The following is a 12,948-nucleotide window of genomic DNA, read 5'->3' as shown; positions in this document are numbered from 1 at the left end:
CCAGATGTTGGAGATTTTGGAGGACTTGAGGTCACCAGATGTTGGAGGTTTTGGAGGACCTGAGGAGACTGTTGGAAGTTTTGGAGGATCTGAGGAGACCACTTGTTGGAGGTTTTGGAGGACCTGAGGAGACCAGATGTTGGAGATTTAGGAGAACCTGAGGATACCAGATGTTGGAGGTTTTGGAGGGCCTGAGGAGACTACTTGTTGGAGGTTTTGGAGGAACTGAGGAGACCAGTTGTTGGAGGTTTTGTAGGACCTGAGGAGACCATATGTTGGAGATTTAGGAGAACCCGAGGATACCAGATGTTGGAGGTTTTGGAGGACCTGAGGAGACCAGTTGTTGGAGGTTTTGGAGGACCTGAGGTCACCAGATGTTGGGTGGTTATGGAGGACCTGAAGAGATCAGTTGTTGGAGGTTTTGGGGGACCTGAGGAGACCACTTGTTGGAGGTTTTGAATGACCTGAGGAGACCAGTTGTTTGAGGTTTTGAATGACCTGAGGAGACCAGTTGTTGGAGGTTTTGGAGGACCTGAGGTCACTAGATGTTGGAGGTTTTGGAGGACCTGAGGTCACCAGATATTGGAGGTTTTGGAGGACCTGAGGAGACCAGTTGTTGGAGGTTTTGGAGGACCTGAGGAGACCAGTTAATGGAGGGTTTGGAGGACCTGAGGAGACCAGTTGTTGGAGGTTTTGGAGGACCTGAGGAGACCAGTTGTTGGAGGTTTTGTAGGACCTGAGGAGACTATTTGTTGGAGGTTTTGGAGGACCTGCGGAGACCACTTGTTGGAGGTTTTGAATGACCTGAGGAGACCAGTGGTTGGAGGTTTTGGAGGACCTGAGGTCACCAGTTGTTGGAGGTTTTGGAGGACCTGAGGAGACTATTTGTTTGAGGTTTTGGAGGATCTGAGGAGACCAGATGTTGGAGATTTAGGAGAACCTGAGGATACCAGATGTTGGAGATTTAGGAGAACCTGAGGATACCAGATGTTGGAGGTTTTGGAGGACCTGAGGATACCAGATGTTGGAGGTTTTGGAGGACCTGAGGAGACCAGTTGTTGGAGGTTTTGAAGGACCTGAGGACACCAGTGGTTGGAGGTTTTGGAGGACCTGAGGAGACCAGATGTTGGGTGGTTATGGAGGACCTGAAGAGATCAGTTGTTGGAGGTTTTGGGGGACCTGAGGAGACCAGATGTTGGAGGTTTTGGAGGACCTGAGGAGACCAACTGTCCTATTCTGATCTGCTGTTCGACAGTCCTGGCTCCTTTTTGCTGAATGGGAGAAGCTGTTGATACTTTTCTGCATTAATGGAGCCTTTCCATATCTGTGGGCTGTCTATACCTGAAGCACTAATGCATCCCCATACAATCAGAGAGGCAGGATTTTTTTCCACTTTTCACAGATAACAGGCTGGATGGTTATCCTCCCGGTGGGACGTGCCCAGAACACCTCACCAGGGAGGCGTCCAGGAGGCATCCTAACCAGTTCAGGTTCAGGTCATGCTTGACTATTTTAAATGAACAATCCATGCTGCTCACTTTGGTGCCCGCCTCACTGAAGATCCCACAGCAGCGATGGGGAAAGCCAGACTCCATGACCCCCCACCCCCTGCTTTCTCTTTCTGAGGCTGACAGCCACAGAAAGAGAAAGGAGGGGGTCTCTCCGCAATCACTGAGCGGCCAGGCCACCTGGAAACAATGTGTACAATGTTACGTTGAAAACCCGCAAACGAGTGAGTCTACGAATGTTGAACCGCGAAGTATCGAGGTACTAGTGTATTCTGAAATTGTTTTAGATGCAGTTCTTCACATGAACCTCTGCCCATCTTTACTTCTGAGAGATTTTGCCTGTTTTTCATACCCACACTGATCCGTTGACAATGAACCTAATTAGTTGTGCAATGGTCCTTCTTATTCGTAACACTCACTTTTAGTCTTTGTTGCCTCTGACACAACTTTTTTAAGTTAAAAGTCAAATTTCCCTTTTTTGTTTGTACAATTCCTTCATTTCAGCATATGATATGTTTATTAGAATCCATTGTGAATATGGTTTATAAAATGTGCAAACGATTTATGTTTTAGGTGCTAAATTTGAGTTGTGTATGATAGAAATATTTATAAAAACACAAAGTGTGACAGCATGATATCTTGATATGCTCAGATGATGTAATTATTAGTGAGAATAAATAGTTTTAAAAGCTCATTTGATGGAGGAAAAAGGCCTCTGGGTTTTGGTATGCACCGCTGCGGTGTGTTTATATACGTGTAAACACACTCAGGACATCGTCGCAACGCAACCACAGCTGTTCACCCCCAACAGAGGTGGAGCGAGCGTTGCATAAATCCATGTTCGTAACAAGGAACCATGAGGAGAACCAGGAGAACGCTGGATGATTTATACGTCCTTCTCTGATTGTGTGACATATTTCTGCCATTTTTCTTTTTAGTTTTTGTGAAGCGGCTGGAAGCGGTGCTGGAGTGATGACAGCTGTTCGCACCGCTGCCTGCAACAATGAGGTCGTAACGAGTTTGTTTTATTAGCAGCGTGGCGATCCTAGTTCATAGTTGTTGTTTTGTTTTTACTGTTTTAACACTTCGTAAACAGTTCGTTTACCACTTGGCAGCGTTCACGGCTTACCTTTCTGATTTTTACTTTGTCAAAATACACTTTGAATGGTTTTAAATTAAGCTTGGTTGGGGGAGTGGCAAGCCAGTGATTGGAAGGTTGCTGGTTCAACTCCCTACACTGACAACATTAAAATGTGGGTGGGAAAGGTGAACCAACCACACCTTCCTCCACCCTCATTTGTCCCACTCTGGGCCCTTGAGCAAGGCCCTTAACCCCCACCTTCTGCTCCCCCGGGCGCCCTACATGGCAGCTCTCTGCTCCACACAGAGGGATGTGGTAGCTCGGTGTCTGTGGTAGCATCAGGAAGGACATCCGTTGTAAAAACAATCGCCAAGTCTTCGTGTGAGTTCGTTCGCTGCGGTAACCCTGAAGAAGGGAGCAGCTGAAAGAAGAAGAAGAAAAATAAAAGTTTTAAATCAACTAAAAGAAACAATCTACAACAAACTTTGTATGTGCAGTTTTATCCAAACTGGACTGGAGCGGATCTGATTTGGACCACATAAAACATCTGCTTTCTTCTCCGGTGGATCTTTGAGACTTTGGGGGCAGCGTTGGAAACTGGTCTCCTCTCTTCTGATTGGATGATCTTGTTCCACACTCCAGTCCCGCAGGTTAAGTGGACGGTAACGGGTCCACTGGGATCACTGACCCACATCGGCTTGGAAGGAGGACTCTCTTACGGTTCGGTTGCACAGCAGCATTCCTCTCATGAGCAAAGTTTGAACAGGTTGGGACGTTGTCTAAAATGTAAAAAATAAATAAATTTTATTTGGAACATAAAACACAACGGAGCATTAAATAAATGTCTGAAATAAGAAATTGTACTTATTTTTTATTTATTTAATTTTTCCGGCTGCTCCCTTCATCAGGGGTCGCCACAGCGAACGAACTCACACGAAGACTTGGTCTTGGTTTTTACAACAGGTGTCCTTCCTGACGCAACCACAGACACCGAGCTGCCACAGGGGTTGGGGGCCTTGCTCAAGGGCCCAGAGTGGGGCAAATGAGGGTGGAGACAGGTGTGGGTGCTTCACCTTTCCCACCCACATTTCGATGTTGTCGGTCTGTGGAATTGAACCGGTGACCTTCAGATCATAGGCCCACCTTCTCTAGCCTCTGTGCCACCCCCACCACTTTTTAGGGGCAACAAAAGAACAAGAAAGTAAGGAGGAGGAAACATGTGCTTTGCTGATGGTATGGGGGTGCATTAGAGTGTCTGTCTGTAAAAGCTCCATATATGTAAAAATGTATATACAGGATATATTTACAAACAACATCAAAACATATTTAAATCTTTAATTTGAAGCTGTTTAAATGTTTAAAATGTGCCTGTAGTGATCTTCAGAAGGATCCTTTGCAGAACTCTGTTTCTGTCGACTGAACAGTTTCATGCAGTTTAAATCTTGTCCGTTCACCTTCCACCTCATTCTCTACTTGTTGTTATTAATTCTGCCGCCCACCATCCGACATCAAGACACTTAAAGCACAGGGCTTCTTCAGTCAGCCTAATGCGGAGCCATTAGTCTCTAATAAGCAGCATTTCATCGAAACGTTGCTGTTATCCTTCGTAAATGAGCCTTGATAAGAAATCTGTTAACTGCCTCGCAGCGCTCCGTGTGTTTTACTGAAGACTCCTCCGCTCTCCTCGGCTGTGTGTGTGTTGCTTTAGCTACTGGACGGGGTAACCCCAGTCACTTGGCTCCTCAACACCTGTGTTTACTTTGGGGCCTCGGCCCCCGTGACCCAGCAGCGATCCTTCACTCACTCAGAAGATGAAGTGAGGTTTGAGCCTCCAAGTATGTGCTGTCCCTGCACTTTTACCGCCGTGTGATTCCTCTAAGACTTTCATAATGAGGCGCAGGCCAAACCAGGAGTATAAATTATAATCCATGTCCAAATTCGACCAAATTAAACGTCCAGGCCTCGCTCCGTTTCACCGGGATGTTAAATCAGGTGAAAAGCAGAACTTTGCTGTTCCTCTCTTCTTCTTGCGGCATCTTTTTGAATAATTTAATGAGTTGTTTGTGTAGATTTTAACTTTGGACAGCAGGATAAATGGAAAGATGAAAGATTAATCTCAATTTTTTACTCAACAAACTACGGGATTCTGACTTCTTACAGAGCCGGAAAAAAATCTAGAATAAGAGAAATTTAGGAAAACGTGATTTACGTGGTGCTGAAAGTACTAAAAGTGTTTTAACTTGAGAAAGCCAAAGCCAGTTAACTTGGTGATGCATCATGATTGACTGCAGCAGCTTGTAGTTTGTCTTTGCCAGAATAAACAGGATTTGTCAGACAGCAAACACTGAACTGATCAGTACTTATCTCCTCAGATTACAGCAAATGGGTTCAGATATTCAGAATTAAAATTTAAATCCTAAGCAATGGATAAGTTGTGTTTAACACTCAAGTGTTAAAACGAGACTTCTTGTAATAAAGATGGACGTCTGTGTTTTTCTTCTTTCGGCTGCTCTCTTTGTCAGGGATCGCCACCATGTTAGACCGATTGGTAACTCTAAATTGTCTCTAGGTGTGAGTTTGTCTCTGTGTGTCCCTGTGATGGACTGGAGACCTGTCCAGGTGTCCCCCGCCTCTCGCGGACATGGCTGGACATGGGCACCAGCGATCTCCGTGACCCAAAAAGGAAGAAGCGGGTAAAGACGATGGATGGATTTTTGCTCCAACCAACCACATTAACAAGATTATTGACAATAAAACTTTTTTTTTAATATATTCAGCCTTAATTCACTTTGTAAGCATGCTCTTGTCTTGTCTCTTAAATTTAGTTTCATTCAATTCAGTTTCATTTTTAAGGCGCTAAGTCACAACAGGAGTTGTCTCATGGCGCTGTTCAGAAACATTCACATGCATACAAAAGCCAATTAGTAAAAGTTCTCTACCTAAGGCAGCTATCTGTCTAAATGAACTGCAGCTCTGACCCCCCCCCCCCCCCCCCCCCCCGTCCATCTAAATCCATCCAGACGACCAGACTCAACCTGCGTAGACTTCTCTACGTGATGAGCAGCATCAGGACAGCGTTCCTGTAACTTTTGCAGGTGCATAAAACAACTGAAACCACTTTCCCACCAAGGGCGGCTGTGGCTCAGTGGTTAGAGCAGTCGTCCTCCAACGCAAGAGTTGGGGGTTCGATTCCACCAGCAGTCACATGCTGAAGTGTCCCTGGGCAAGACACTGAACTCCTCATTGCCTCTGATGTTTGTCCCATAAAGCTATTTGTAGAGACGTAGTAGAGCTGTGTGAACGGGTAAATGAGGCACAGATTGTTGTAAAGAGCTTTGAGTGTCTTGATAAGATAGAAAGGAGCTGTATAAGTGCAGTCCATTCACCATTTACTTGGGATAAAATATGTGACGACTCGTTCAGTGAGATTAAAACAGGGAGGCTGCGGAACGAGAAACCTGCTATAAAAACAAGGAAACTGCTGCTGTTCAGGCGAAACGTCTCAACACGATTACAACCTCAAATTAAATACATTTACTGATTTCTTTTGTGGATGATTTTGGGAAAATGAGCACTTGAGTGTTACTTTACCTACAAGGAGAAAAATGTAAATTCAGATTATTGCACCATTTTGTGCTTCTCGTCCTCTGAACTGTAGCTGTAACGCAATAAATGTTTCATTTTTCTTACAGTATTTCTTCTGCGTTCCTGAGGCCGACGTAAAGGTCAGCCGTGACCTGTTTACTGCCGTTAGCCGTTGGCTCGGTGTGAAACTGATGAATGTTTTGCTCAGTCCGTCGTGGAAGCGGGCCAGAGTTCTGCTGCTCGTACTGCAGTGTGAACTGTTCAAATATAAGTGCCAGTGTTTTTTCAGGTGCAGATGCGTCAGCGTGCGCCAGAATTTACGTTTCTATGGGAACAAGCTGGCCCGAGAGTAAAAAGCTGCTACAAAATCACGTGAAGTCATTTCTGTTTTTCAGACGTTCTTAAATCCATCTACAGCCGGGCCGAACATTTGTTAGGAAATTGAGTTTAGTGGATTTGGGAGTCACGCTTACTGAAATAATTCATCTTTTTAAATGTGTAGTTAACGTTAACTAACCTCCAACAGTGGCACACGGAATCAAATGACAGGATTTTATTCATCCGAGCAACTCAGTGATTTTTTTTTTAAAGGTAATTAATCAAATTGGAAGAGAGCGCAGAGCACTTTGACGTTTTACGACGTGAAAAGATCCCATAAATACAGCACCTCAAGTTTTTACGTTTTCGCTTCTTTACGAGTAAGAGAAACTTTTCAAGCGGCTTGAGTGTTGTGTTTTCCAGGACGCAGGCAAGTGCAGGAAAAGAGCTCAAAGATAACTTCCTGAAGGCCCTGGCAGAGCGAGAAGAGGCCAACCGCAGTGGGAAAATGACTGTGAGTACATTATTACAGCACTCCAATCGCTACGTAACGGGATTCCCCTCAAATATTTCTGCAATTCCATTAGGATGGAAACAAAATCCATACTGTGTGGAGTGGAAAAGCCCCTCCCTCCTCGCTCCTGGCCCTCCCCAAACCCCACCAGAGCCAAATAAATGCCTGAACCAGTTTACTGAAACCACCTTGTTCCAGGCGGGGTTTAGGTTAAACCTTAAAGATCAATTTTAACCCAATATGTATTAAACACGACCAAGTTACAGCCATGTTTGTGGATTGATTAGCTGTGGTGGCCGTCTTGAATCAGACAGACTACAAAAGTTTTTTTGGGGGGGTTGTTAGTATTTATTATTATTATTATTATTATTATTATTAATCCCCCATGACCCAAAATGGAAGAAGCAGGTAAAATATAATGGATGGATTATTTATTATTATCATCGCCAGCCTTCATCTTTTGGTACTTGTTGATTATAAAAAGTCATTCACACAAAGATGTTGTCTCACACATTTAACGTTCATAAAATGTTATTGATAAGCAACTAAACTAGATGTTTCCAAAATACAGTATGACAAATATTTGGCTAAAGTAGTTATACATTTTTATTTAGGAAAACGAAAGTATTTTTTAAATTGATGGCAGTAACATCTTAAAAGGTTTGGGCAAGGGCCAACAAAAGGCTGTGAAAGTATAACAAAACAGCTGAAGGAACATTTTGCTACTACAGTAGTCCCTCGTTTATCGCTGGGAATCTATACCCTGAAGAAAAACCGTGAAAAACCGTGAAGTAGGAGTAGTATTCCCTGCCTCCGCTGCTCTCAGCCACCTGCAAGTGTTCTTGGCCACGCCCACTTCTCCTCTCTGCATGGAGAACAGCTGATCAGCTGCAGCAGGAAGTTTATCCTGCAGTATGGGCTGCACAAAGGTCCAGGAGGTGCTAAATAATTTAAAATAATTCATTTTAAATAAAAATCCCACGCCGATCGTGCGTCTCATCCATCGATCAGCCAATTGTGTGTTTTGTCCGATCTTATTTTGAAAAACCGCGATAGAGCGAGTCCACGATAAACGAACCGTGAAGTAGCGAGGGACTACTATAATATGAACTCAGCAGATGAAAACTAGCTTCAGCTACGTTTGGACAGTTTGGTGCAGATATAATTTAGACTAAAGACAAACCTTTTGTCCACACACACCTTTTAGTTTTTATTTGGATTTAGTCTAAATTTAGCCAAAAACTCTTTAGTGAAGTAATAAGTCTGTTATTCACCACAGCGAACGCTTGGTGTGGACGCACTGATCTCCTGACAGGCTGTGATTTTCTGTTGAGAGAGTCTCCAGGTGCAGCTGATGAGGAGTTGGGCTTCATCAGAGCGTGACCTCCGGGAGACCCCGGGGCACTTGGCAGCAGAGTGGGAAGCAGTTTGGACGAATGTCTGAAACACTCTGCTCGCAAATTCCTCCTCCCGAAGCCCTTCCTCAAGTATCTTAAATGAAAAGTACCTTTCCAAGAAGTGCTGATATTCCTCTGTGCCAGTCCTGACTGGACTCACATACAGAAACACGTTTTTTTTTATTTTTCTTAGACCGCATTTATATTAGATTGAATTTAAAACTTAAAAGAGTTTGAGACTCCTACAATAACTCAAGGACCTTTTGAACATTTATTAATTCAACAACAAGGCTGCAAGCATTACCTCGAGCGTCACCAGACATAAGCAGACATGAGCAACTTAAGGGCCAATAATGGCCCTTAGACAATCTCCATCAGCACCCCCCCCCCCCCCCCCCCCAATATCCTTAGTTAGAAAAACAACTTAGGAAAAAGATTTATAAAAGCAAAACCAGCAATTTCTCAACGAGACTTAAGAATATTTAAACTAAAAATCTTACACAAAACTTTTTTTTTCCCAGAACTAGACTGAATCTTAAAGACTTATAAACACAAATATATAAGTTTGTTTTGCATTTTTCTGCTAATATGTATAACACGTTTAGCTAATGTGTATAATATGATGTTACAAGAGCCAGTTTACAGAATATGTCTTGAATTCCTAAAGGATAATGGAAAGACATGTTTTTATAAAGCAGGGCCGAGATGGTGTAGAGGCAGGGCAGGCGACTCGGGACCGGTCATTGCACATCTCGTGGTGTCTCTGAGCAGCACACGCTAACCCTAAATGTTCCTCAGGTGCTTTCAGTAGCTGCCCACTGCTCCACCTGGTGGTGGATGGGTTAAACACAGAGAGCCAATTTCGACATTGTATGGGAACATACAGTGATGACAACACAGAACACATTCAAAATTCAAAAATACTTTATTAATCCCAAAGGGAAATTAAGTGTTCTTGAAGCTCATCATCCTAGTTTCATTCAAGAGTTGTTATAGACGCTGATAGCTGTGGACAGGAAGGATCTCTTGCAACAAATCCGAAGAATCTGGCCACAGATACCGATTCGACCACACGGATCCAGCTTGCTGTCAGATCTGGCGGGACTCTCAGTCCTCCTGGGCAGCAGGACTGCCCAAATGCCGGGCAGAATTCCTCCCTGTGCGATGGTCACTCCTCCCAGCAGTCTGCCGAGCTCCTCGTCACCACGGACAGACAGGTGAAGGTGCCGGGGGATGATCCCGGTCCTCCCGTTGTCACGAGCCGAGTTTCCCACCTGCTCCAGGATCTCAGCATTCAGGTACTCGAGCACACTAAATATGCTACAACAAGAAAAAGCTTGAAAAAGGTCTTCTAGATAATCTGTCGTAAAAAAATATACATATTTTCCAATTCTCTATTCGGCCCTTTGATTGCTTTAAACGTCTTGATGTGGACCTTTGGAAAAAAAAGTTGCCCACCTTTGTTCTAGAGTCTTGCTGCTGTTCACCAGTTAGTCTCAGCTCCGTGAGATACTACCTTAAACAGAGAAACTGAAGGAAACTCAGTGGTTCAGAGACCGTCTATAAATTACAAAATCAGGCTAGAAGGTTCGTTGACATCCGAAAAATTGTTAAAAATACAGCAGTTACATTAAAACCTGCACGTTTCTTTCATTTTCGTACATTTTTGACAGTTCCTGTAACATGTCCAGCTTGGATTATGACTTACCTTACTTTCCAACCTATAAGTCACGTTTTTTTGTTGTTGCATAATTTACATGTCCTGCGACTTATACGCCAAAGCGACTTATTTATGGATTTTTTCCTCATATTTATAAACCAATTTTTGGCTGAGATATAACTGTTTTCATTAATTCTGACTGAAAATATGCAACACTACCATTTTCAGTCACTAGATGACGCTTGAGTAGTATGGCATGCCGTTGTGTCACATAATAGGTAAAAGTGGCTATTAATGACACAATTGTCTTGCCATAGACTGCCACCTTCATCCAGCTCGCCTGGAGCAACCGTCAAATCTGCTTCATTTCACTGCGCCGCCCCGGCAAAATGAAGCTGATTTGACCATTAAAGTTCATTTATTAAGTAAAAGTTACACTGGGACACATCTTTGCTATAAAGTCGAGTAAATAAATAAATATTTTTAGGTGGTTTTCTTGTTAAATTTAAAAAAAATGCACAGCAAGTCATCCCTCTGCGCTCTCCCGATTCCGCAAATCTGCTTTTGAAATGCAGCTGAATTGACCGTCAAAGTGCATTAATTTAGGAAAAATTAGACTGAGACACACCTTTACTATAATTTCGAGCAAACAAATAATTGTTTGTAAGTGTTAATTTTCTTAAATTCTTATTAAAGTCCTCCCATGCACACTTCCGCGGCTGCCATTGGGCAGGCAAACAATGTTTGGTGCAACACCGGCCCACATCTCCGGGTTGTCAGCGGTGACGCGTAACAAACGTGACGTGTCAGCGCTGATACATAATAGATGTGACGTATATGGCGAAGCAACTTATTTATGTTTTTTTCCACTTTATTAGACATAATTGGACTGATGCGACTGATGCGACTGATGCGACTGATGCGACTGATGCTCCGGTGTGACTTATAGGCTGGAAAATACGGTATTTTAATTAAAAGCCAGAATCTGTCCAAATTTCCAGGTTATTGTTGCTTGTTCCTAAATAGAACAATCTGTCGTCCAAACACAGAGGAAACAGACTTTTCCGACCTGTTTTTATTTAAACACCTGGCACCTGTTGGGCTCCGTAGAGTTTAGACTGAACGATTCACTCCCAAGGTGCAGGAGTACCACAAGAAGTTCTGTTCGACCGTGACGTACTGGTCCCTGTGGGATCTGTAATTATGAGATCACATGAAGTGCATGGAAGGGAGTAGAAGTAACACCAAAGCTTCTCCCTCTGGATGTTGGCTGTGTAAACATGACTATTCAAAATCCCCCAGCTGCCTCTCTTTCAGCTCCTTTATAACTTAAACCACCTGAGAGCTGCAAACCAGTTGGAGTTTTTCTCTTCCTTTCAAAGAAACGTCCCATAAAAAGTAATCAATATTTTGTATACAGAAAAGAACGTCATCACAACAAGATATAATCAAATATCACAACCACCAACGTTGCTGTGCCGACATATTTTCCATCTCGGAGGCACTTTTTCTGCAGAAGAATTGGACCTGGACGATGTTTATTTTCCTTTGAGCCCCATTCTGTTTAAAATTAAACCCACATTTGTCCGCTTAATGCTGCTTCTCTTTGAAACTGTTTACGTAACAGGTAACCCTAATACAGTCTGACGAGGCTTGACCTCATCGCTGTGTTTACATTGGAAAGATGTACTCCAGGCAACATTTGCACATGTGTGAAGGCGTGCTGGATCATGTTTCACACATGCATATTCTGCTGCATGAATACTTTTTGATACGTTAATTGTGATTTAACAAAGCGCTATTCAGTGCCTGCTCTGTTTAATAATAACATCTGTATCTCTCCGCTCCTAAAATCTGCTCTATAATCGTCAAATTACAGCATTTATCTTCAGTAAGATTTATATATGACCACCATTTGTTAAGACCTTCCAGCATTTTGCAGTTTTTAGAAAAGCATATTAAAAACATGAGGTAAGTTCCTATCTGCTATCCTCCTCAAATCAAAATATCCTTCACTTTAACACATTCCAGGTCCTCAGATGTGCACATTTTTACACACTAATGCAAAACAGTCCTTTTCCTGCACGTTTTCACTCTTTACATGATTACTTCTTTTTATGTTTGCACATTTGTCATTTTAGGCTTCTCGTTCATAACGCTGTGCTCAATGTAACAAACTCGTATAATATTACTGTGAATGTCCCTCAAGGTAATAGTTTTAGCGTATCCTATACAAAATACTGTATTGTTCCAATGAAAATATATCCACTAATTTATGTTAAAATAAGTGGTTGATATAGAGTACCAGTCTGATACTTGCGTTATTTTATTTTTTTTATTACTTTTTCTCAGCACAGGCTTGGACATTACAGTCCAATAATACATTAATGGTTTTGAATCAATGCCTGAAAGCCTCAATATTTCTACACTGCAGTAAATAAATAAAAAAAACAGTTTTCATTTTGTTCAATTCAGTTTATTTCTACAGCTCCAAGTCCCAACAGAAGTCATCTCAGGGCACTGAACAGAAACATTCCCATACATTAAGGAAGCAGCAGATTGTGTTGAATCTTCACATTGTCATAGTCTCATCCTGAGCGAGCACAAAGGAGACAGTGGAAAGGAAAAACTCCCTTTAAACTACAGAAGAACCAGGCTCAGGACTATCGTCCATCTGCTTCGACCGGCTGGGTTTGAGAGGACAGGAAGTAGAAACAAACACAGAATGACAGGTCCAGGTGTACTTTCTATAGTCCAGGTGTACTTTCTATAGTCCAGGTGTACTTTCTATAGTCTATGTGTACTTTCTATAGTCCAGGTGTACTTTCTATGGTCCAGGTGTACTTTCTATAGTCCAGGTGTACTTTCTATGGTCCAGGTGTACT

The 12,948-nt window shown here is 42.8% G+C and overlaps 1 protein-coding gene across 1 annotated transcript in view; it reads left to right on the top strand.

Annotated features, from left to right (window-relative positions):
* Positions 1-12,948, top strand: part of cfap299 (cilia and flagella associated protein 299) — a 123,200-nt gene that overhangs the window by 23,063 nt on the left and 87,189 nt on the right. The window contains exon 3 of the mRNA XM_037680154.1: positions 6,916-7,006. Coding sequence (XP_037536082.1) covers positions 6,916-7,006 — 91 coding nt within the window. The remainder of the gene's footprint in view (positions 1-6,915; positions 7,007-12,948) is intronic.

The sequence above is a fragment of the Nematolebias whitei genome, chromosome 8 (genome assembly GCF_014905685.2).
Source record: "Nematolebias whitei isolate Nwh7 chromosome 8, NemWhi1, whole genome shotgun sequence".
Classification (NCBI taxonomy): domain Eukaryota; kingdom Metazoa; phylum Chordata; class Actinopteri; order Cyprinodontiformes; family Rivulidae; genus Nematolebias; species Nematolebias whitei.
Note: the sequence above shows the minus strand (reverse complement) of the source record. Positions and strands in the feature narration are given on the sequence as shown.